The 26,346-nt window shown below is 38.1% G+C and overlaps 1 protein-coding gene across 1 annotated transcript in view; it reads right to left on the bottom strand.

Annotated features, from left to right (window-relative positions):
* Positions 1-26,346, bottom strand: part of CFAP54 (cilia and flagella associated protein 54) — a 353,980-nt gene that overhangs the window by 136,836 nt on the left and 190,798 nt on the right. Inside the window, exons 48-56 of the mRNA XM_030323452.1 lie at positions 22,521-22,574; positions 16,801-17,008; positions 14,615-14,694; positions 12,820-12,989; positions 5,459-5,564; positions 3,173-3,320; positions 2,219-2,376; positions 1,875-2,051; positions 1,648-1,774 (exon numbers count right to left, since the gene is read on the bottom strand). Coding sequence (XP_030179312.1) covers positions 1,648-1,774; positions 1,875-2,051; positions 2,219-2,376; positions 3,173-3,320; positions 5,459-5,564; positions 12,820-12,989; positions 14,615-14,694; positions 16,801-17,008; positions 22,521-22,574 — 1,228 coding nt within the window. The remainder of the gene's footprint in view (positions 1-1,647; positions 1,775-1,874; positions 2,052-2,218; positions 2,377-3,172; positions 3,321-5,458; positions 5,565-12,819; positions 12,990-14,614; positions 14,695-16,800; positions 17,009-22,520; positions 22,575-26,346) is intronic.

Here is a 26,346-nt window from a genome sequence, read left to right as displayed (position 1 = left end):
CCTCCCTTCACACTGTAGTCCAACCATCCGCCTCTCCTTAGCTGAGCAGCTACTGGTACAGGAGGCAAATGGGTACCAGGAAGTGAGGGGTATGTTTTAAAATGTAGGTTTCTTTACTGTTCAGGTGTGTTTCATTACTGTACAGGCCAGGAGACAACTGCCACTGAAAACATAGTTTACGACAGTTCCCAAGAAGCTGGGACACACCACATCACACCGGGCCAGACAGAAAAGCCCAAAAGTTGGTCAGGAAGTAGAGGGAGCGAGGGGAAAATGTGGACAAGAATCTTTATTTTAGATGTGGTAGGAAGGGACGGGTAGGTTGGGGTAAACAGGCAAAGCAGGTTTCGGATTAGCTAGTCTAAAATAATTTCAGCGGGCTGAGCTAGTAGTCTGATGATACCTGTCCCAGGGGTGATTAGGGCAGGAAAACAATGGTTCAGAGTGTCAGAGCCCAGCAAAAGACTACAAGGGAGCCCAATAAAGGTTCAGAGAATGGGCTCTGGAATAGTCTCCATTTAAAGGGCATGCTCACAGGATAGTGGTTTGGTAATCTCTAGGCATTGGCTAGCCCCGGGAAGTCCTTCCCTAGTCAGCAGGACCCCAGATGTCAAAGTATCAGAAATACGGAAAAGAAAAAGGCATGATTAATATAGGTTAGAACACAGAGAGCTGCTATAAGATTTCCTGTCCTCTGAGCTGGACAAAAGCCTGGGAGCTCGAGGCAGTCAGCCTTGGGTCAAAGGCCAGAGACGGTGTCCTAGAGAAAGCTTGACACAATCTGTAAGCTCCAGAGAAGGACAGCACTGGTCAGCTCCACTTTGGCTCCAGAGGGCTGTACGCCTCTTGCTTCCGGGTCCACCAGCTCCCATCAGGTCCAGTCAGAGCTGGCTCCAGTCTAACCTGCAATCGATTCTTCAGCTCACTTTCTCCCATGAGGCTGCCCCTAGCCCACTCTGATCAGGCTATCCTGGTCTCCTGCACTTCCAGAACAGGTCAAGCTTGTCCTGACCTCAGAACCTACAACACGGCTCTCTCTGTCTCCATCATTCATAACTAGTCACTTGCAATTTAAGGTTTAGGGTTAAATACCACTTCCACACAGAGCTCTTTACCAATGACTCTACTTAAACAGGCACCCTTCCCTTCATTTTTCTTTATCAGCAGAACTCATCCACATATTTCACAAAATGGATCACAATTTATAATTACATACCTATATGTAATGCATTATTGTACATAAGCTTTCTGTACCCTTACTCATTTTCTGCCTGGTACTTGTCAAATATATATTTTATTTTATACAATATTTATCTCTATTAAATTTTATAAGGGGGATATTTTATAAACATTAAAAGATTTTATACAATATTTATAATATGCACTTCTCCATATGGTTTGTTTACTTGCTTATTTCTACCTCCCACATGAAGATCAGTGACTGTACCTGTTTAACCTCCAGTAATTTCCCAGGACCTCACCCGGAATCTGGCGCACAGTAAATAATCAAAAACTATTCATTAAAATAAATGGAGCCTGAGTATTCATAAATATTGCCCCATTTGAATGTACTCCTAGGATAGCCTGCCTGAAAATGACAATTTCTCATCAGTGACTTGAGTATAATATATGTTAAAGCATTCTTACCAATCCTCATTTTTGTTTTGGCCAATAACATGATATGGGGAAGATAGATATTTTTCAAAGGCTGCGATGGACTTGCAGAGTCAGTGTTTGATAAAGGAAATTCAATCGTTTCTCCGAAAGTTAGCATCTGTGAAAGGAACGCTGTATTAGTGACTAGCTAATGTGGTTTTGAATAAGATGATGGAAAAGTCAGTGTCTAAGTCTTGAGGACACAAAAGTGCACCCACCTGTTCAATAAGAATGTTGTGAGCCTGAGTCAACAAACATAATTTTTCTGTTTTTGAAGGAGTTTCCTTGAATTTCTCAGCTTTTGTTAAGTCATCCAGCAAAAGCATGCTTCTCACCAGGGTTAAATGAGATCGAGGGGAAATAAATTCACTTTCTTCAAGCAAATGTATTACAGCCTATTAAAATAAAATTATTGCTTTTGATAGTCCTGTTTCCAATCCACTGAAACAAGAGCTGGCCAAACTGTTACGCATTCAGCATCTAATGGGATTTAAAATTCTCTCCTTTTGTTCTAATCAGAATCAGTAGGTGAATATCAATGTGAATGAGGTCTCCTTCCTACCTGAAGGTTTGTTATGATGTCTGCCTTTAAATGCTTTTCTTGTAGGCCAATGATTACAGCTTGCATCAAGAATTCAGCTTGTAGCTCCCTGTCGCCTGCACTTTTTGCTTCCATGCACCCTTCGTTGATGAGGCTGACGTAATCTGTCATATTGTTTTCTAAAGTGAATAAATGCAGTTATTTAAAATGCACTGAGAAAGTAAGAAAGCACATACGCATAAGACCCCCAATATTCATCACAGGAATATTGTATAATAGAGAAAGGAAGATATAAAGACAGAAAACAGACTCTACATGAAACACTAAAAAAAATGTGCTGCAATCTGGGGAAAAGTACTTTAGGGTATTCCAATGCTACAAAAGTAATAATGCTACATGAAAAATATTTAATGTGAGAGATGGATAGAGATGGCTGGATAGATAGATTTACAAACAGATAATTATTAATCACTGTAAAAACTGACATGTATATGCACCAGGCTATGATCTAAAACTTTATAAATTTAACCCATTTAAGACTGACAATAACCCTATGAAGTAGGTACAATAATTTCCTTTTTGCCAGAGGAAGAAACTGAGGCATAGGGGGATTAAGAGAGTTGACCAAGGAGGAAGTGGTGGACAGAATATTTGAACCTAAGTCAGGTACCCAGCGATGGAATCTGTGCTCAAGCCGCCTACACTACGCTGCCTCCCTGAATGACAAGAAGACTTGCATGTTGGTATTTTGAAATCTCCTTGCCTGTTTTGCATACATCAGAAACACAGAGGCCATTTTCAGTGTTACGGAAATGACTATTTTTATAACATGAATTCTCTTATTCTGGAAACAGATCAAGCTATAAAGTTGGAAAATGTGAATGTTATAATCGAATGTATCCCAATAAAACCTCCATTACCTAAGTAAAATTAATGTTTAGGAAAACTGTTATTAAGAAAACAGGATATTTGTACCTGTCACAATTCCAACGCCGTGAATCTGTGCAACAAAGGCGGTCACCAATGCTAGGCGGCATCTCAACCACAGATGGATGTTGAAATGTTCTCGAGAATTTAGGGAAGTAGGATCTAGAAACTCACCATCATCTTTATTTTCAGTGGCCTAAACAATATTAAAATGATTGTTATCTTGCCATCTAGTAATTTCAAAGTTTTTGCCTAAATGCTAAATGAAAGTTAAGAGAAGCATCTGATATCATTTTATACTAACTTTTTAATTTTGGAAAATTTGTCTTGCATATTCTATAAAATGGAAAAATACACACACACACACACACACACACACACACACACAACAAATAAAATGATTCATAATCCCGCCATCCTCTATTAACATTTGGAATACTGCTTTTCAGCTTTTCTCTTTCTTTCTATACCCATTATAGAAAATAGTTTTGCACTCTGAATTTTTCATTGCAAATGATATTATCAGCAGTATCTAGGTCTTCAAAAATTTTGTGAACATCATTTTAATGGCTGAGGAATAATAAATAATATATTGAGTACTTATTATATTCCAGGTACTGTGTCAAATGCCTTACACACATTATCTTATTTAATCCTCCCGAAAAGCCAAAGAGGGGTTATTATTTTTTCTGTCTTACAGATGGGAGAACTGAGACCTAGAAAGGTTAACTATTTGCTTAAACTCCATTACATTTTGGCAGAGGTGGGATTCAAACTTGCATCCTGAATTTAGAGCTCCCTGTCTTAATCCATTGTGCCACACTATTATATGCCGCTCACATTCCAAATGTGTGTCATAATTGATTTACCATCTTCGTTACTGCACTTTACAAGGGGGTGGCCAATACTCTGGTTTCTCTTCAGATCGTATAAATCTTTCGCCTTTTACAAGAGGGTGGCTAATGTCCAGAGCTACTGAGAGGGAAGGACAAGGGGAGCTTTTTCTAATAGGAGGAATCCATTTTAGACACTTGGGAACTTTAAAACTGTCTAGAACAATGTCCATTTGTTCTAGGAATTTCCTGCTATGCATCTCTGACAGCTCCAATCAATCAGCAACACCTAATATCAAGGAGTGGCCAGCAAGACTGAGGAGGGGCTGGAATGTGGATAGCCAGGTGGGAGGCACAGAAGAGGAGGGGGAGCCTGTCCTGGGAACAGAGTAAGAAGTGAACAGAGCCTTCAAGGCAGGATGGTGACTGGAAGGGGCACACCAAGAACTTGAGGAGTCTAGTATTTAGTTTAGCAATACAGGAAAAAATGCCTATCCCCATACCTTCATCTCTCAGTGCCTACATTTCCTGTTACTATTAGACAGCCAAGTCACCTTCATCTAAAACAGGATTTCTAGACCTCAGCACTGCTGGTGGCTGTGGGGGACTGTCCTGTGCATTATGTATCTAGGGCGTCCCTGACCTCTATGCACTAGATGCCAGTAGCACCCTCTCTCCTTCTAACAACCAAAATGTCTCCGGATACTGCCAAATCACCCCTGGGAGGCAAAATAGCCCCCAAATGACAACCATTCCTCTCAGTCAATTTTTGAATTAGATTGCTTTTTAGCATTTTTATTGCTTTTAATATAGTAAGAAATGAGTTTCTATTTAGGATAATTAGTTTTGCTTATTTGTAATGACACTAGATATTAGCAATTTTATTAGTAAAGCTTAAAATAATGAGCAAGGATTCTGTGTGATGAATCTTTATGTTTTAATCCTAAACAATCCTCTATCATTAAATTACTTGGTCTTATCAAAATCCAATAAAATTTCAAAGAATTTGTGACACCAGTTGTCAAAGAGATTTCAGAGCTTAAAATGTGGAAGAATCTAACTATGAGAAATCCAGGGTAGGAAATAACACAGGTATCTACTGATGATGCCAAAGTAAAAAATTCAAAAGTGAAATCAGGAGCAAAATAAAGTGAAACAACTTTATTTGCTAAAGAAATCAGATCTCGAATACTGGAAAAATGTATCTGGTGGGACCTCAGTGATTATTACATTCAGTTCCATCAGCTCACAAATGAGATTTAAATTAAACTTAAAATTTTTAATCAAAGAATGTTTTAAAGTTTAAGGGACTTGCCTAAGGTATGCCAATAAAAAAAGGGCATAAAATGGGGCTTGAACATTTATCTCCTTACTCTGAATCCAGTGTTTTCTCTACTTTACGCCTTTATTTCATCCAAGTAATTAGACACTTTCTTAGCATGCCAACAGTTATTATATAGTAAGTATTGTAAAGATAGACATTAATTAAATTCATACATACAGAAGCTCCCAGAGAGATGGAATTCTCTGTGTCATCTTGTACTACCTTCTTTTTAAAAAGTTTTGAATCCTGGAGAAGTCTAAGTGTAGAAAATACTATTGCAGCACTAAAATAGAAAATATATTTTAAACCTTATTAGTTCTGGCAATCTCATTAATAAAATGAGCACATAAGTATTTTATATGTATCAGAATGTAATTCTCCGCTTTTTGAGGTCATAGAACTTTGTTACTTAAGGCTGTACACTTGGAAACTCTTAAGCTAAATTATTACTTACTCAGTGTCTAGCAGAACCAGAAGGCAAACATACTAAGTTAAGAAAACAGAAGCCAGGAGATAGGAATTGTCCTTATTTCCTGTTGCTTCATACATTTGTCTGCACTTTAAACGCTCATATTCTCCTCCTCTATAGAATGATAAAATTGTAATTGATGTCACACTTCTTCAAAATGTCTTAATGTATATCAAGAGGCTTCTAAAAATCTATTCCAAAATGAAATTCAAAATGCAGAACAATCTATATACCTGAAAATGCTTATCGTAACATTATTATATAATATGGAAAGACTGGGTGGAAGCCAAATGGACAATATGCCCATCTATCTAAGCTCTCACTTGAATAGTTAATAGACAATAACATTTAACAGGTGTTATGAGTTGAATTGTGTCCCCTCAAAAGAAAAATTGTGTTGATGTCCTAATCCTCAGTACCTCAGAATGGTAGTATTCTGAAGTAATCAAGTTAAAATGAGGCCACTTGGGTGGACCCTATCCCAATATGACTGCTGTCCCTATAAAAAAGGAAAATTTGGAGAGACAGACATGCACAGAGGGAAGGTGACATGCAGACACACAGGGAGAAGACAGGCATGCCTAGAGTGGTGCCTTTATAAACCAACAAATGCCAAGGACTGCTGGCAAATACCAGAAGCTACAAGAAGCAAGGCAGGCTTCTCCTCTAGAGCCTTCAGATAGAACATGGCCCAAGAACATTGATTTTAGAGCATGGACTCTAGAACTGTGTGAGACAATAAAATTCTGTTGTTTGAACCCACTGAGTTTTTGGTGCTCTGTTATGGCAGAACTAGGAAACTGATAGAACAGGTTAAAAGCAGATCCCCTGGCTTCTTCCTCCTATGCCAAACCCGTTCCTCTTCCTTCGTCTTCCAACACAGAAGCAGAGCCCAGAATCGCTATTGCTACCTCACCGACTCACATTCTATGTTCTATCCATCAGTGAGTTCTGTCAGCCTCGCCTTCAAAACACAGATACCAGCCAGGTGAGGTGGTGAGGTGCTCCTCACCTCCTCCAGTGCTAGCGCTTTCATCCACGCCACCATCCTCTCCAGGCTGCGTGACTGGGAGCTTCCTGACCAGCCTCCCGCTCTGGCTCGTGTTCCTGCAGCCCTGTTCTTCTCCACACAGCAGTCACAGCGACCTCATCAAGAGGTAAATCAGATCAAACCATTTTCCTCCATATACGTCCCAGAGGCCTCCCGTGTCCCTGGACCGTGGGTCAGTTAGGTTTCTGGCCTAGTATAGGTCAGCTTTATCCATGTCCAGCATGCTTCTGGGGAGGTATAGTCTCTGCTTGTAGGGTCCTAGAGTGTGTACATATGCTCAACGTTTAAATTTTATTTTTAAATCTTCTTTTTTGTCAACTTGTTGTATTAAAAGCTGAAAACATTGTGCCAACACACACACTCTGCCAAGAGACTTTCTCTCTTTTCTTTTTTTTCTCCAGAATCCTTTAAAAAACAATAACTGGTATTTACCGAGTGTTTACCACCTGTCGGGTGCTGTGTTAAGTGCTTTGGGTGAATTAATTTACTCAATCCCCTCCGCAATCCTACAAGGATTATCATCACAATTTTAATCCTACTATTATCATCACTATTTTATACATTAGGAAATGGAGACAGAAATGTTAAATGACTTGCCTAAGATGACACAACTAGAAAGAAGGGGGCGGGATTAGAACCCAGGCAGCTGGCTCCCGTGCCTGCCCTCTTAACTGTTGCCTATAGCATGACCTCGGTCTTTCCACAGTTCTAATAAGTTTGGCTTTGTTTATTTTGGTACAGTTATTGGTGCCATGTTTATGATTGCTACGTACTCATTGTTGACTGTACCTTTTATCCATGCAAAGGCTCTCTTTGTCCACTTTAATGCCTCTTGCCTTACATTCTACTTAGCAGACTTCATGAAATGGGATCATTGTAAAGATTGAATGAGCTATTTATTCTTTCATTTGTTCAAAAATACACACACATAGGAGTACCTCCCATGGGCAAGGAAAAAATCTAGGGGCTATGGATACAGTCCCTGCCCTCATAGAATTGGTATTCTAGTAAGAGTGGGGTGAACTTATTAGCAAATAGGAGTGCTTACCAAATAGACCATGCTCAATACATGCGAGCTGTTCTCACTAGGTAGACCGAGTAGGCCAGGGAATATGAGGGGTAACCAAATTGATTTTTTTTCTAAGTTAGTAACCAGAATATAAAGCTTTCTGTGATTATTGAATTTTAAATTCCCAAGATGCTACTGACTTGTTAAAATGGTTTAGATATTTGTAGAATATTTCCTAAGGTATTGTTCGTGACTATATAACTTAACTGCTTTTCTTTAAAATAAAACTAAACAAACAAGAAATCAACACAAAATGTGACACAGATTCAGTACGTGTATAGGAATGAAAATTCCTCTCCCTGACACCCCTCCCCACTCAAGGATCCTTAAGAGTTTCTAAGGCACCTTGGTTATTGAGCAGCCTTCAAGGCTAGCACAGGATGGCCAGTAGAGGGCCCTGGAAGAAGACAGAGGTGCCCATCCCACCCTTCTGATTCCGAAGATGAAATTCTGACTTCAAGCCAAATGAGGTATGAGGTTTGGGATCTTGCTAACCCCAAAACTTAATGAATAAAATATAAACGGTACTAGTGTGTCCTAATCCACCTGGCACTGCATAGATGCACAATGGAAAGTTTCTAGTCTGTGCTCCACCGCAGAGACAGAAAGAGTAGGATCACTCACTATAAACACTCTAAAATCCCCAAGGAAGGAAGTTTCATTCTGACACAAAATTAAAAGGCTCAAATGGTATCCCATTTAGATACTAAATTAAATAGAAAGGAAAACTTATTTAAAAAAAAAAGACAGGACTCTGAGAGAGGCAGCCCTAAAAGAAGCAGAAATACAGTTTGAATAACTTTGATCCCATTTACTTCTTATTAACATTCATGACAAAAATGGTCAGTTTGTTCTCATAAAATCCATGCAGCTCACTCTACCTGTCACCCTGGGGAATGTGCCTTTCAATTTCCTTGACACATAATTTTATTAGAAGTATCATAAAATGTCAAGCTAACCATCATTTGGGAAAGGGACTGTCCAACACTCTCAGCAGCGCCCAAACAGAAGCTCGTGGGGGGTAAAGTTCACATAGGAGAAACTCATTCATCTTGACAGTAGACTTCCCCAAATGACAACTCTGCTGCAAAAAGGCAACAACATCAAAGTTTTTGCAGGTTTTGTCCCAAGGGTCAGGTTCCTGTATTTAAAATAGGAGTGATTCTGATATACTTGCATATCATTTGCATACGTCTATCTGGTCTTCAAATTAAAGTTCTATTATGACACTACTTTCTGTGGCCATTTTGTAATTTTTAGTTTCTTGTTTCCTTCTTCCTCCCTAAAGAAATAAAAAATCACTCATATCCTCCATGCCCTCATGCAGAGGGCAGGGGGATGAATGAAGGTAAGTGGTAAATATTTTCTAGGGCTGCTGGTGATCCCTGAAACAGTTTGGAGAAAAGAGTTCTACATTCTTCTACAGGAAATCATATAGTCACATATTTTGTAGAGAGGGAGATGATGTATTTCTATATATACAAATCATATACTTTCTATAAGAAATCACATAGTAAAGTTTCCTTCTCTTCAAACTTCAAGAGGGAAGATGATATATTATTATGCTAATTCTATTTACCATTAATCAGCTACCACTGTATTCTCAAAGATAGCTATAAATATAACCATACATTATTTTTTTAATATAACAATACTCTAAATCAGTGTGTCTCAAGCTTTTTTTTCCCCTCAGCACTCATTTATACCCTTAAAAATTATTGAGAATTCCCAGACTTCCATCAATACTTATCATATTAGAACTTAAGCTGACAAATTTTTAACTCTGCTAATATTTATTAATTCATTTTAAAATACAAACAATAAACCCATTACATGTTAACATCAATAATGCATTTTTATTAAGACAGCTATATTTTCCAAACAACAACAAAAATTAGCAAGACGAATGCCATTATTTTGTATTTTTGCAAATCTCTTTAATGTCTGGCTTAATAAGAGAAAATCTACCTAATAGAAGACTTTCATATCTCCTTCTTTTGTCTGCTATGACATATTTGGTGGGTTTTTTTTAATATTTATTTTTGAGAGAAAGAGAGAGGGAACAAGTGGGGGTGGGGAAGATAGCAAAGGGGACAGAGGATGCAAAGCTGGTTCCTCCCCACCGAGGCAGGGCCCAAACTCATGAACTGTGAGATCACAACTTGAGCCGAAATCAGATGCTTAACCAACTGAGCCGCCCAGGCGCCTCAAGTTATGACATACTGTTTTGGTTGAAGTATATGAAGAAGACTAGGTCTCACAGAGGTAGTTGTTGGAAATAGAAAGAGTATTATATTCTCTTAAAACAATTGTGAATATTCTTTGATACTACACCAAAATGTGACAAGTGATAGTTTCTTAAAAGTTTCTTGCAATGTGAAAGCTAATACCACACACTGATGCTATTTCCTACTCTGGTACATTAAAACCTATCGGTCTATCTTGTTAACCAGGATTTTGGAACAATATCCACTGGTGATTTGGAATATAACAACTCCCTGAGTTATGCAAATCCCCTTAATGTTGAAACATTTCATTATACAGTTTAAAAAAAAATGATGCTTGTTAATATTAATGACTCCCAATCTCATCAGAACTATGTAAGCATTAGAAAACTGTCAAGCTCATGGTAACAAATAGAAATTTTCCAAAATTCTAATTTCCCTGAAAAAGTTCAGATTTTATCATTAGCAACAGATACTATTAGTTGTTTGCCTTAGAAGTGGCATGTTCATTTTGCTCATTTTCAATAAAATGCCTGTCAAACACCCAAGTCTGAAAAACCAGTTTGTCAGTTGCCTTTTCAAATAAAAATAGTGTTCTGTGAAAATAACTGCTTGTTTAGCTCTCATTTAATCACATATGTGTTCTTCCCCAAGACAACCACCAGACTTTGATATGCAGCAAAGATGCTTTAGGAGTATTTCCCATTTAATATTCCCACAAAATATTAAAAATATATTCAAGGATGGAGATTTATAAATGTAATAGGTTTTACTGGTTCATCAAAAGCATTAACTGGATTTTTATTTTATTTCATTTTTTTTTTAACTGCAAGCACGCAGCAGTAAGGAGTGTAATGGCCACTAGTAATACTGTTTGGGGCCACCGCTGTGATTCACAGCAAGAGGCCAGAAGTTTTCCTATCATTGCTCTTGAAGCATCAGTGAAAATAAGAACACGATGAAGATGATGAATGACATCTTAGTCTTGTTGTAAAAATAGTTCTGACCTTACAGACCCCCTGAAAGGGTCTTGGAATCACCCCCTAGAAATCTGGAAACCACATTTTGAGAATCACTGCTCCAAAATGGACTAGACGGATTTTCATCACTGTTTAGAAACCACAAAAATTATAAATTTCCAAAAATCTATCCTGCTCTAGCATAAAATCAAATTTAGATGTGGTTAATCATGGCATGGTCTATGGTCAAGGCTCACACTGATGAGATGATTACGTGTTTCCCATCAAAGCAAAGGGAAATTTCTGCTGAATTGATTTCCCCTTTGCAGAAGCCATAGGTGGGCTTCTCTTTTTTCTCACAGCTCTACCTAAGAAAGCGTCTGGGTTTTCTTATCTGCCTGCCCAGATGTGGGGCAGGAGAAGGGGGGAGCGGTGGGGCTTGAAAGCTGTCAGCCATCAAACATCAAACTGTAGTCATACTCTTTATTACGACCGCACCATTTTACAATGATAGCCCTCCACCTCCCCCTGCCTCTACTCCTGGTATCTCCGTAACACGTATTACTTTTGACCACACTATACAATTTACTCATTTACTATGTTTACAGTTTACTGTCAGCCTATTTATTATTTACTGTAAGCTCCACTGAGGGTAGGCCTGTTTTCAATATTTTTGAATTGTATCTATCAGTACTATCTAACAGTATCTATCAGTACTGTGAGTGTCTATCAGTACTGGGATATTGATTTCTCTCAAAAACTAAGAACCATGACTAGCATATTGTAGGTGCCCCCAAATTATTTTTTGAATGTAACTAATGAATGGAAGATAATAAGTCTGTGCATTATTCAAAGAATCATTACTGAAATGTCACGGGGCCTCATCATAGAGCTATTTATTGCAAATGATATGAGAAGGTTTTGAAAATATAGGTCCATGTGGTTTTACTATCCCACTTACTTGTTTATATATCTTTCAGCATATGGATATGGAAACTATTTCCATTCCCCTCTGTATCCTCAGTATCTAGATAAGAGCCGAACAATGCAGTGGTTAATCAATACTGGTTGGGTTAATGAATGAATCAATGAACAGGTGAAATGAAAGGTCTGATACTAACAGTTGTATCATATTTAAATAATTATCCACTTAAAACAGTTTTTTAAATGGTTCAGCAAAACATAGTTCAGAAAATGTTACTCTTTAATAATAGAGCTTGTTTTTAATATTAACTCTATTGGAATTAAAGTTTTAAAAATAAAAACATAAATAAATACATAAGGAAAGCTCTGTTAATTTGTTCATTCTTTATATGTTGTAAAACATCCTAGGGGCTCCTGGATGGCACAGTTAGTTGAGCATCCAACTCTTGATTTAGGCTCAGGTCATGATCTCACGGTTCGTGAGTTTGAGCCCCTCATTGGGCTCTGCACTGAATTCACAGAGCCTGCTAGAGATTCTCTCTCTCTCTCTCTCTCTCTCTCTCTCTCTCTCTCTCTCTCTCTCTCTCTCTCCCTCCCTCCCTCCCCCTCTTCAAAATAAATAAATAAACTTAAAAAAAAACATCCTAGCTTATGCTTTAGTAAAGTAATTGCTTTGTTTAGAACTGTAGTTTTAAGTGTAATAATATATGAAACTCCCCTGAATAATTAAACACAAGCATGCCCTATTAATATTGGAATTGATAAAACTTACACACAGTCTAGGTATATTTGACAAATTAGGGTGAGGAAGAAATTCTCCTCTGTGCTTGAAGAGACTCACCTGTATGCGGCCCGGTGTCTTTGCAGGGCAATTGCAGCCAGCTGAAGCCTGGCCTCTACCGCAATCTCCAACTCACCAGCAGAACACTGGGACAGGTCCTTGTGGCCTGCATGCTCCATCTCTGACACAAGGAAGTTTAGCCTGTCCTCAGCTTCTGTCAGTAAAGCTGACTAAAGAAAGAATACCACACAATCACATAAGTTTAGAGATAATACAAATAATAGCTCATTCCTATTTATCAGGTGTTTTTCATGCACTAAGAAAGTAACCTTGAACGGAAGACCAAATAGGAAATTTGCACATAATCATCAGAGAAGAGAGCTCAGTGAACAGGAAAAAGGCAACAGAAAACAAAAAGGAGAGTAATGGCAAGAGTAAGCATGTACAACAGTTACCCTCTATTGTGTGCTCAGCCAGCGCTCATTATTCATAGTACTTAAACTGTTCCATAAAGTTGCTACAAACACTAAGTTAGCAAACACTGAAGCATTGCTCATAGAGGAAATACAGGAATAAGTTCCTGCTGGCCTCTGGTCACGATATTTTTGCCAACTGATCTGCATATAACTTTGTTTAATGTGCGTTTATATTTAAAGACACATTATTTAATATATACTGTAAAGTCATTAACCTTGAACTCATAGCTAATAGCTCTAAAACTCATGCCTGACTAAAGCTTTTATTGCATAAGCGTGGATTATGCATTTAGTCATAAAGCACATCACAGCCTTCTTAGGAATTTAGTATTCTTAGGAATAATAAACAGCATTTCAGTGCTACACTTAGGGGCCATTTCAAATAGTGAAATCACCAATAAAAAGCACAAAAATTCAAAAAACATGGCGATGCATAGACCATGGAAAGGACTCTTATTTACAGTATGAGAGTGGAAACAAAAAGTCAGAGAATTGCCTTGTCCAGCGCAGCTAGGAATGTATGAGTGTGTGTTGGGCAACTGAAATTTTTCTATGCTCTGTGATGCTCACAAATGACCACAAAAAAGAGCCATGAGTATTGATTTTGGAGTTACAAATAAATTTTAGCAGATAGGCTAGTTAGCAAATACTGAATCTGTGAATAATGAGGATTGACTGTATTTCAAGTTAAGCTATGATCACCTAACTGGTAATGGGAAGATAATGAGATTTTATAGCAGACAATCAATAGTAAATACCAACCCAGCATGGCAAAGGAGAAAAGGACCAACCAATCCTTCAAAAAACAGGTCTCTAAAAACTTGTTTGTACAGAGTGGTACACATTATACAAGGACTACTAGGGCAACTGAGTATAATGGCTAAGAACGTGATCTGCATTTCATTAGATGCATGACATTAAGGAATTTTTTTCTAAGCCTCAATTTTCTCACGGTTCAGCACAACATAGTTCAAAAATGATTAATACCTACATCCCAGAGTTGTAAAAATTAATCATGCAAAGTGCCTGTCACGTAGTAAGCACTGAATAAATGGTAGCTGTTTGTGTTGCTGTTGTCATCACTATTATTATTAGGAAATGAGAAACAGGGAATGGAATACTCAAATCCCATCAAATAATGAATCATATTTTCCACAGTGCCTTAATCATATTTGTAAAGTCAAAGTCTGACAATCTCTGGGCATCTAATTTTCTCACGAGGAGTAGACTCTGTCTCTGGCCCCAATCCATGCTTATGCAAGAAAAGCTACTCAGTCTCCCAAGAGCAAACACAACCCTGAAAGTGAGCCTATCCAGGACCTCATAGTGGACATTTTGGTAACCAGTTTCATATGATTTGAAAAAATTTCCAAACTTACCTTTATTGTGCTAAGTGTGAAGTCATCTTTAATTTTTGCAAACTGACCAAATGAGATTCCCTCGTCCTTTAAACATAATTCTATAAAGACACAAAATTTTTGAAGAACCAAGAATATCTGTGGTTAGTTTAAATATTTATTCTAGTTTATAAAACTCATCATTAGTTGGGAAACTATCCATAAATTTCATATTTAAAAAAACCCACCATGATAATTAGAAACATATTGTTCTATCAAACGGTCCTTAAATATCATATATTCAAAGGCTGAGGATGATTTTTACAACAAATCAGATAATTCTGAAAGGATCTTGAGGATTCTTGGTGATGTTGTTTAAATTATTGGCCACTGATATAGAGTAATGGTTCCTCCTCTGGGATCACAGGACGCCTTAAGGTCCCCAAGGTATTTTGGGTCTCCCAGATATTTATAATATTTCAATAAGATCTCCTTGGAAATGTCAGTAGTTCTACTGATTTGCATAAGTCCCTCACACTAAGAGCAGAGAGTGAGAGTATTTAGAACATCAAAATCCACAATTCTCAAGTATCTCAAAAACCCACAATCCAAAGCCTGTCATTCTGAGCAGGAGGAACCGAGATAATTTAGATCACAGACTCTGCCTGCTGTAGTAAAACTGAACTTCTAGACTACAGAGGAGAGGGGGTAAAAACCCCCACAAATCATTATTTGACTAGGAATTCCTGCAAAAAATACCCACCTAAAGAGACTAAGTTTGTCAAGGGGTAAGAGGAAGTCCAAAATAGCATGGAATTGAACACATCTGACTTCCTTCTTCTTCCAACTACTACCTACTTGACTCTTCTCCTAAATTAAAGGGCTCTGGGGCAAACAACTGAGTATGAAAGAGGGCTTGAGAATTGGGAAAGACCCAGCAGAAAGATCTGGGGCTGGGTTTTCTCCCCTAAAAGAGAAAGTGAGAGAGAGACAAAGATCAAAAATAAATGCCTGGAGACTGGCATGGAAGAACGCTGGGATGCATTTCAGAACATGAGAGATCCTAGGAAGAGTTTGATCCACATTGTCCTCCTGCTCTCTCTGCTTCTCAGTGACTTTGGTGATTCTCTGTGTGGCCCCTCCCAGATAATGACCTGCTCCTCCTCCTGGAAAACTGAATAACAAACTCTGTTTTTAATGGCCACCATCCTCTTATCTGTTGACCTCATCATACCCGAATAATAATAAAAGTTACATTTTAAAACAGAGTCAATATTACTCTGATATCCAAACAGGACAAAGACACTTCAAGAAATGAAAACTACAGAACCATACTTATTATGAATAAGGATATAAAAACCTTCAACAAAATACTAGCAAACAGAATCCAACAACATATAAAAGGAATTTATACACCATGACTAAATGCGAGATAGCCCAAGAATGCAAGGTTGGCTTAAACACTCAAAAATCAATTAATGTTGTAAACCGTATCAATGGAATAAAAACCAAAAAACATGGAAGCATCTTAATAGATGCAGGAAAAGCACCTAATAAAATCCAGCACCTTTTTATGACAAAATCACTCAACAAACCATGAATAAAAAGGACAGTTCCTCACCTGATAAAGAACATCAATGAAGAATCCAGTTAACACCAAACTTAACGGTGAAAAACAATCTTAGGGCAATATCCAATACAGTTGAGAAATACTTACCTATGACCTATAAATCCTATCCATGGGTATCTCATCCCATAGAAATATATACTACATGATAAGAATATGTAGCACTTCAGCCCTATTCCTAGAAACAAAGTGAATGTGCAGCAATAGTGGAATGGTTGAACAAGCCGCGAGATATTCAGCATAGAACACGGCACAACCAGAATAGCAGAACAAACAAAGCAGTTGCCTTAAAGTGGTTTTAGTGAAGCTTTTATGCATAAAAAACATAAGATGCAGAAAAATGTAAAATATATCATTTTATAAATAAATGATGAATCCTATTTTGTATGTATATATATGAAAAAGTGTATGAATACTGATATATGTGGACAGAAATGGATATGCATATACCTAACATAGGCACATATGTGTGTCATTAAGTGTGCTTAGAGAACAATATGGAAGAATGTATACTAGATTGTTCATATGGATTATTGGGAGTGGAGTGGGAATAGTTGGGGAAAGAGGAGAAAGAGAAGTCAAAAATGAAACAAAAGATTACCTTTCAAGTTTTGAAAGTTTGCTCTACTCTTCTCAGAAACAAGTCCATGGTAGATTGTTTTCATTGAATTTTCTGGGACACAATTTATTGTTGCAGCCACACTTATTAAAAAGTAGGCTTTAATGAAAGAAAACTTATTTAGGAGATGTGGTTGGCCAACTGTAACCAGAATTAGAGGCAATCCTTTACTTATTAATTCATCAAGTGCCTTAAAAAATGAAACAAAAAAAAAGGCAAATCAGTAAAGTATTGTTTTCAGATATTATTAGTTTTCATCCTTTTTTGCATTCCTCGTTTGGTGTTGGATGAAGGAATACACTATAGACATGAGGTACCTACCATACATGGCAGGTCTATTTCAAGAGATGTACACTGTCAGATGTACCCCAGCAGTTCTGAGTGCTTCTGCCTTTCCCCACCGGTTTGTGATCTGTGCCTCAATAGCCCAGCCCTGCCACAGAAAGAGAGTAAACCTGGTGCTGAGAGCAAGGGAGGGGACATCTCATTAACACAGAGAACCCACAAGAGTTCATCAGCCAGGCACACTTGTCTGCTCTGCTTTAGCATGAGTGAATTAGAGGTACTGGGACAGGAGCAGGAGAATGGGTACACAAGCATGCTACCCACCCAGTTTAGATTCCGTGCCCAATCATTAGATCTCGCCCATGTACACCCTCAATTCCCTGGCCCTCTCCTTTGCATATATACTTCCTTGGCACAACCACAGCCCTGGTAAAATCCAGTGTTGAACCTTCTTTAGGTGTGCACCCTGCCTCGGAAGAAGGTTGAAGAAAATCATGCAGTCTGACTAAGTGGTCCCGCTTGAAGTTCCTGACCAAACCTCAGTGCTGCCTGGTCATCATCCTACATTTTCCTTCCATTCACACTCCTTCTCTCCTAGACAACCAATTTCATGCTCTTTTTGCTTCTAAATTCTAACCCTTCCTCCCCGATGTTCCTACCAGCTAATGACCTCGCTTCCTCTACTTAACAGAGAAAACTGAGGCGGCCAAAGTAGTGTATATAGACCCTATAGCTCCATTTCTCCCACCTACCCAAGCATCCTGCCACTTAGGCCACTGATCCTTTCTGCACTGGTCTACTCAGCCATTCTCTCTTACATCATAAATGTCCTCTTGCCACAGACATTCTTATCAGCACATAGCCATACTGTCTTCTCCTCCATCTTAAAAAACAAAAACTGTTTATGCCCTTTCCAGCTACTGTCCAAATTCTCACTCTCCTTTAGAGCAATGATCTAAAGAATTGTCAATATTCCAATTTCTCTCCTTTCATTTGCTTTTATTTATTTATTTATTTTTTCCTTTCATTTGCTTTTAAACCCACTCCTCTCCTACACTGAAACTCTTTGGCCAAGGTCACCAGTGGCCTACACTTGCCTTAAACCAGTGTTCCATTCTTAGTCCTCATATGCCACGTTACTTTTAATCTAAGACATCATTATCTTATATACCACTTAAATTGTCACATGCCCTCAACCATAAAATGCATTCTAATTTCAGAGCTATTAAATGTGAAAAAAAGATGCATGTTTTTGACTTAGTGATTTATGGTGCTTGATTCATCTGCAAAATATGGCACAATTAATCACTTCCTTTTTAAAAAATTGTTTTTAATGTTTATTTATTTTTGAGAGGAAGAGAGAGACAGAGTGTGAGCATGGGAAGGGTTAGAGAGAGACAGAGACACAGAATCCAAAGCAGGCTCCAGACTCTGAGCTGTCAGCAGAGAGCCTGATGTGGGGATTGAACTCATGAACCACAATATCATGACCTGAGCTGAAGTCAGACACTTAACTGACTGAGCCACCCAGGCATCCGAATCACTTCCTCTTTTGAAAATGTTTCTCTTAGCTTAGAAGAGAAGTGACTTCTCTTAGAAGTCACCACATTCTCTTGGTTTCTTTCCTATACTGTTGGTCATTCCTTTTCAGTCTTTGTTGGTTCCTCTTCTTTTCCCATATTTTTTTAAGTTCATTTATTTATTTTGAGAGAGAGCGAGAGAGAGAGCAGAGGGGCAGAGAGAGAAAGAGAGAGGAGGAGCAGAAGTGGGGGGGAGGATCAGAGAGAGAGAGAGAATCTGAAGCAGGCTCAGCACTGTCAGCGTGTAGCTCAACATGGGGCTCGAACTCACAACCATGAGATGACCTGAGTCGAAATCAAGAGTCAGAGGCTTAACCCAACTGAGCCACCCAGTCACCCCTCCTGTATTTTCAGCATTGGAGTGTCCCACGTCTTGGTCCTTTTCCCTCTCTTTACTCACACCCCTTAGATTATCTGAAACAGACTCATGGTTTTAGTTTCATCTAAATGCAGATGAAATCCTGCGATTTTCTCTCCAGCTCTAATCTCTCTTCTGAAGTCAAATCAGCTTCTGACTCAAATAGTCCATTTGGATATTTAAGAGATACCTCAAACTCAACATGTCCAAAACTGTATTCCTAGTTACCTCACAACCACACACACACACACACACACACACACACACATACACACACACACACACACACACATACACACACACACTAAAATATGACTGAGGTTGACAGCACTGGAACAGTAGTTAGCACACAGTAGGCTCAACAGATCAGCTAAAACAGGTAGATTAGGCCACAGCCCCGCTCTAAACCTTCCAGTGGCTCCCCATTTTGTTCAGAGGAAGAAGCAAAGTTACAAAGGCCCAATAAGGCCCTTCTCAAACTGGCCCCATTACCTCTCTGATGTTGTTTCCTACTGCTTCCCAATCATTCACACGGCTCTGGTCACACTGACAAAGATGTCCCCCACCAAGCTAGGCAACCCTGCCCTAACGCCTTTGCATTCATTGTACCCTCTTCCTAGATGGTTCTTTTTCCAGATGTCCTAAACTTGTACCTTTACCTGTTCACAAATGTTTCCTCAGTGAGGACTAACCTGATTACCCCATTTAAAATTACAACTCCCTAACCTAGTCCCATGATCCCAATCCCCTTTATGTGCTGCTGGGTTTATTTTCTCCCTAGCATGGATCACCTTCTAACTTACCATATAATTTACTTAAGTATAATGTTTACTTATACATCATGTTTCTTATTAGTTTTTTTCCCCTAAAATACAAGCTTCCTGATGACTTGGGAGTTTGTCTGTTGCTGACTGACTAATGTATTTATTTGACAACACCAGAAGAGTGCCTTGCACACAACAGACTCTTATTAAAAATTGTTGAGGGGCGCCTGGGTGGCGCAGTCAGTTAAGCGTCCGACTTCAGCCAGGTCACGATCTTGCGGTCCGTGAGTTCGAGCCCCGCGTCAGGCTCTGGGCTGATGGCTCGGAGCCTGGAGCCTGTTTCCGATTCTGTGTCTCCCTCTCTCTCTGCCCCTCCCCCGTTCATGCTCTGTCTCTCTCTGTCCCAAAATAAATAAAAAACGTTGAAAAAAAAATTGTTGAATTAATAATATTTGTTGATTAATAATCTCAGGTGCTGGGGCTCTATATTCTAGAAAAGAGGGAAACTATTTGCCTTATATGAATTACAAAGAAAAAACCTCAGTGTTTGGGGGAGTCTGAAGCAATAGTGGCAGTGGAGAGATCTGTTGTTCATTCTCCCATCCTAACATCTTCTAAAGGCTGAAAATCAATACATGCAGAAGAGCCAGACAATACATGCAGAAGAGCCCGAGCGTGCAACAGTGTGCTAGGAACATGGTTGGCATTCTCTATCTAGGGAAGAAACTTCAGATTGGTTGTGGGTGTAGGGCAGAGGAGGTTTCTCTTCTCTTTTTTCTCCATAGCAAATAGCGTCTTAATGAGTCTTGACAATTACACACAAACACTTGAGGATCAAAAGAAGAGTAATTAGTAATGCTATTTAATACTCCTTTCTCTCCCTCTATACAGAAAATATAAAGTGTAATCTGAAGAGTCTTCAGCAGATCAACAGTTCTGTTTTAATTAATTAGCTAATAGAAATCAGTTTTCCATTATACTGTCAGTCTCTTTTTGTTTAAAAAGAAATGATCAGATAGACATTCTTTTTGGGGAAGTGTTTTTTGGATGCCTTGGAGTTTATGACTGGGAAGAAATATTCTTAAACATTTGAAGGTCTTGGAACGCTGAAGCGAAATATGAATATGTGTGCGTATCTTCCTGATACCAATTCTTTCATTTCAGGCAAGTTGCTTATAAATCAAAACAAATTTTAAGGGAAAACAATGAATCATCTGAAGCATAATTAAAAGTGAAGTTTGTGGGATAACATGAACACTAATGGGAAAGTAGTAAGATTACATTTAATAAAAGGAGAGGATATATTTCCTATCAAAGTTATGGAAGACAACACTAAAGCAATTTTGTGTAAATGACTCTCAACATTATTTAATAAAAATATCTTACTTAATGAAACAGAATGTTGTTTCCTAGCATTTAAAAAAATTAAAACTACGTGCAGCTGTCTCTCTGCACTATCACCTGGTTGTATGAACCCTTTAGGGGTCTGTAGCCCCCTTACCAATGGCTGCACTACTACTCTTCTGCCTTAACACTTTCTAGTGGTCAGACTGACAATACTCCTGAGATTTTAAAAAACGATTTCAAGATATTTAAATGCTACACAACATGGATGGAGCTAGAGCATATTATGGTAAGCGAAGTAAGTCAGTCAGAGAAAGACAAATACCATATGATCTCAACAATATGTGGAATTTAAGAAACAAAACAGATGAACATAGAGGGAAAAAAGAGAGAGGCAAACCTTGAAACAGACTCGTAACTACAGAGAACAAACTGAGGGTTGCTGGAGGGGGTAGGGGGATGGGAGATATAGGCGATGGGTATTAAGGAGGGCACTTATGATGAGCACTAGGTATGGTATGTAAGTGATGAATCACTAAATTCTACTCCTGAAACTAATATTATACTATATGTTAACTAGCTAGGATTTAAATAAAAACTTGAAAGAAACAAAAAGATATTTAAATGCTACTAGGTTATCAAAAGCTTAAACCCCAATCATTCAATTAGTGACAAGAACAGACGTGCTGGGATGGGGAGTCTAGTCCTCTGTTTGCAAGGAGCACTGGGAAGTTAGAGGAGTTGCCTATGAAAATGTCACATGACAACCTTCCATTAGCCAGCACTATGGTGGGAATCATACTGCAGGACATAAGAGTATCAGACCAACGTGCTGTACATCTTAAATTTATGCAATGTTATATGTCAATTATAGCTCAATAAAAATTTTTTATTTTTATAATTTTAAAAAAATGTTTCAATAAATGGAAAGAAGAAAACCACTGACTGAGAGGCAGTCTCAGACTGGAGAAAGGATGTGAGTAAAAGCAGAAATGAATAAGTGGGCTACCAGCAAAACACACAAAAATCCTTTTCTTATAATCAAAGTCAGCTATTCCCACCAAGGTAATCAAGATAAACATTAAAGTTAGATACTTGACAGGGCTATATAAACAAAATTAATACACATATATAATTTAAAACTTACAAGCAATAAACGATATTTGCTCAATTTGAAAGCCAGAGCAGTCTGGGTCCGACACTACCTCGGGCCCAACATTCGGAGATAAAACCCCATTATTAGAAACAGAAAAGCATATTAATTACATAGCAGATTTTCAAAAACAAGTGTTATACTTACCAAATAGATTGAAATGACTCAAAATTATCCTTACGAAGTATCCAACATTTATAAAATATTGTTATCCTTACCTGTAAATTTTCTTTACTAGTAAGAGGTTTTCCTGAGTCAAATGATTGAAATATCTGTCAATATATAAAGCACTAATGTTAGAAACAAAAGTATTGTTTTTTTAAATTAAACTGTTAATGTGTTCTAAAAGTATTTTAAATGTAATTTTTATTATAAAAGCAATACATGTTCTAGTCAGAGAGATGAGTATAGAATAAAGAAGAAATACACATAAGTCAACTTCTTTTAGGTTGTCAATGTTAATATTTTGGTGTCTTTACTACCAATTTTTTTGATGTATTTTAAAATTATATTGGGGCGCCTGGGTGGCTCAGTCTGTTAAGAGTCCGACTTTGGCTCAGGTCATGATCTCACGGTCCGTGAGTTCGAGCCCCGCGTCGGGCTCTGTGCTGACAGCTCAGAGCCTGGAGCCCGTTTCAGATTCTGTGTCTCTCTCTCTCTGCCCCTCCCCTGCTCATGCTCTGTCTCTCTCTGTCTCAAAAATAAATAAACATTAAAAAAAATTTTTTAGTAAAAAAAAATTATATATATATATATATATATATATATATTTGTATTCCTTTTTGTTAAAAATTGCATCATCATTATTTTTCCATGTCATTAAGTCATTTGTAAACCTCAGTCTAATAACTAAGTAGTGTTCTACGCTACAAATGCATCATAATAACTCCTTTCCTTTTGTTAGACATCAGAGGGACAAATTCCCACCCCCATCTCACCATTCAGCCCTAGTTTAAATAACACGCATGACTATTTTGTCTGTATTTCTCATTATCCCCTTTGGATAGATTCCTGGGAACAGAATTGCTGGGTCATAAGAGTATAAGAATGAGTATTAGCATTTAGAAAAATCTTTGCCAGTTTGAGGTAAAATCATATTACTCTTTAGAATAACTCTTTTTGTGGTTCTTTTCCTTTATTGTGAATGACCTGTCAATATGTTTGGCTCTAAATATAATGCCACATTAGGAAACATTCCATTTATTTGCAACAGGAGATGGTTGTATCATCGTGCAGAATGCATTCCTCTTGGTACAGAGGCCCTTTTTCAAAGATGCCAGTACTGATGCCATGCCCATATCCCCTGGGTCATCTGGAAGACACCAGAAGCTTCTGTGGATAGGTTACTCACTGATGGACAGTATCCTACTTCAAACACCTGTATGCCTTTGCTTGAGGGCGTTCTGTGGCCACAGGAGTATTCAGGAGAGTCTGGAAGTACAGGGAGTAACCCAATCCAATGAGCACAAGATTGTTCTCCGTGGTCTCTGAGGGCCTGATTGTCCACGCAGTGACTCATTAATACTCTCTGCAATAGTTCTCCTCCCTTCCCTATGTGACTTACCACACACTCACCATTCTCCCTGATATCACTTCCCAAATATACTACTTGCTCCCAAATCCTTGTCCTAGAATCTAAGGGATTTAGAGGGGCCCCTAAACCAAGACATCACAGATAGCTCTTACTGGAATAAAGTGCTGGTAACTGTTAACAATTTTTTCCCTTTTTTGACGGTATTTTTTATCTTCTCTAATACACTGAAAAGTGAATACGTGAATCCAAGGGAAGACCTTTGTTGATATAATGGGAAGAAAGCCGATGATGGACTTAGATTTGGTGATAAGAGCGGAATCCCAATATGAGTATCATGTTAAAAGATAGAATTTTTTTTAGTCTGTGAAAAGTCCAGTAGTAATCTGTAAGACTTTTTCAGTTACTTCTTTTACAACTAAAATCTAATTAATTAATTCTTTCTTTAAATAACTAGCCTGCAGCCTAATAACATTGGCACCTATTTTAATTATAAACCCTGAACGCATTTCCTCTTTTAATTACACTTTTTAAGTTCCCAATTGAAGCTGGAAAGCTTCAAATTAACTTGGAGAATACAAAATTTAAAGTCACAATCTATTGAAAGACAATTCACCCATACTTTTCTCTCATGAAAACTAGATAATAAAAATGAAGTTGGAATTTACCTATAAAGATGAGTTTCATACTGTTTGTTTTGGTGAAGGCAATGAACGTTAAAAACTCTCTTTTGTTTCTCTTTCTACCCAGCTAGTTTTTCTTTCCTTATCTTTCTGACCTCGAAATGTGGATGACTCCAACGTTTAGTCCTCTGACTTCTATTTCTCTCTCTCTGCCCTACCTGATTTCTTCCCGTCTCATGATTTTAAATTTCTATGTTAATGCTCCCAAATTTACCAGGATCCACCTCTAATAAGGAGACCACTTTTCATTCCTTCCACCACTATTACCCCAACCATTGTCATGTCTCACTCATGTTACTTGCAAAGGCCTTCTAACTGGTTTCCCTATTTATACCCATGCCCAACTGCAGTTTTTTCTCCAAACAGCAGGCAAAGTGGTCCTTTGGAAAGTAATTCTTATCCTGTCATTCCTCTGCTCCAAACTCTATGAGGCTTCTCATCTTATTTAGAGTAAACGCCAGTCCTCACCAAGCCCTAAGATGTCCTATATGACTGTAGTTCCTGAGTCCCGCCATTTACTACTGTTCTCTCTTTTACCAGCTCCACTTTGCCTCCTTGGTTTTCCTCAACCACATCTTGCAGGTATCTCTGTCAGGGCCTATGCCCTTGTACTTCCTCCTATTCCTATCCCTCCCTCGAATCTTTCACCCTCAAAACTCCCTTATTAGAGATACTTCCCAAACCACCTTGAATAAAATAGCCATCCACTGCCCTAATCACTCTCTGTCCCCTCAGCTTGGGTGTCCCTCATGGTACATCATCACCTGACATATCTTTATGTGCTTAATATGTTTATTGTTTGTCTTCTTCATTGGACTGTCCAATAGTAACATGCTTCCAAAAAGGCAACATCTCCATTTATCTTTTTACTGGTCTATCCCCATGACTAAAGTAGTGCCTGTATTCAGTAGGCACTCAAAAAATATTTTTAAATAAATTAAAATATAATTTTAATAACAAAATACAAACCATTTACATCAGGAAAGGCTGTTGGCTGAGAAGCAAGCAAGAAAATATTGTCAATTTAACCCAGGTAAGAAGATGAGTTAGTTCATGCCAAGACAATGAGCAAAAACACCGACTGATTCGTCTTTGTCTAGACACATAGACAGATAGATAGATAGATGATAGATAGATAGATAGATAGATAGATAAGATAGAGATAGAGATGTATATACATATACACACAGATGTATCCTATTGCCTACTGAATGTCTCTCTTAGGAGATAACCTCACACTTGCCCTAGAACAACAAATTATAATGCTATAGCAGTCATATTGAGAAATAAGCAGTGACATTTTAGGGGAATACACTGAGGTAATGAATGCATTGTATGTATATTTAATTTCAGTTGCTACAAGTAATTTTCAAGACTTACAGCCTATTTCCCAGCTTCTTTTAGTTCTTCCAAATTTGAATGTCACCAGTATGTACTGTGTCTGCCAGTCTCACTCCTCACGCGTACAATCTCCCCCAGGAAACTGACTTATTACCTCCTATTTCCTTTATTGCTGGATCACAAGGGTCCAAGCTGCTGCAAGATCACTCAGTGATTCCCATGAAACCCAAAATAGTGGGAAAAATGGCTCACTCTGATTTAAATATAAATGCCAGTATTCATTTTCAAGGATGTTTCAATTATCTAATTTACAAACACAATTTGAACAAAACATGCTGAACACTTTGGTATACAATATATAAATCAAAAAAATATCCAAATAAAACATGAGGAGAGACTGTTTTGACTAACAACATTAGCCAGAAATTGTAAGATTAGACGCCAAAGTCTAAGAGGTAGTGGCTGATAAACGTGTCTACTGAGACCGTC

This window comes from Lynx canadensis, chromosome B4, assembly GCF_007474595.2.
Source record: "Lynx canadensis isolate LIC74 chromosome B4, mLynCan4.pri.v2, whole genome shotgun sequence".
Taxonomy (NCBI): Eukaryota; Metazoa; Chordata; class Mammalia; order Carnivora; family Felidae; genus Lynx; species Lynx canadensis.
The sequence above is the reverse complement of the archived record's forward strand: the minus strand, read 5'-3'. Positions and strand labels throughout refer to the sequence as shown.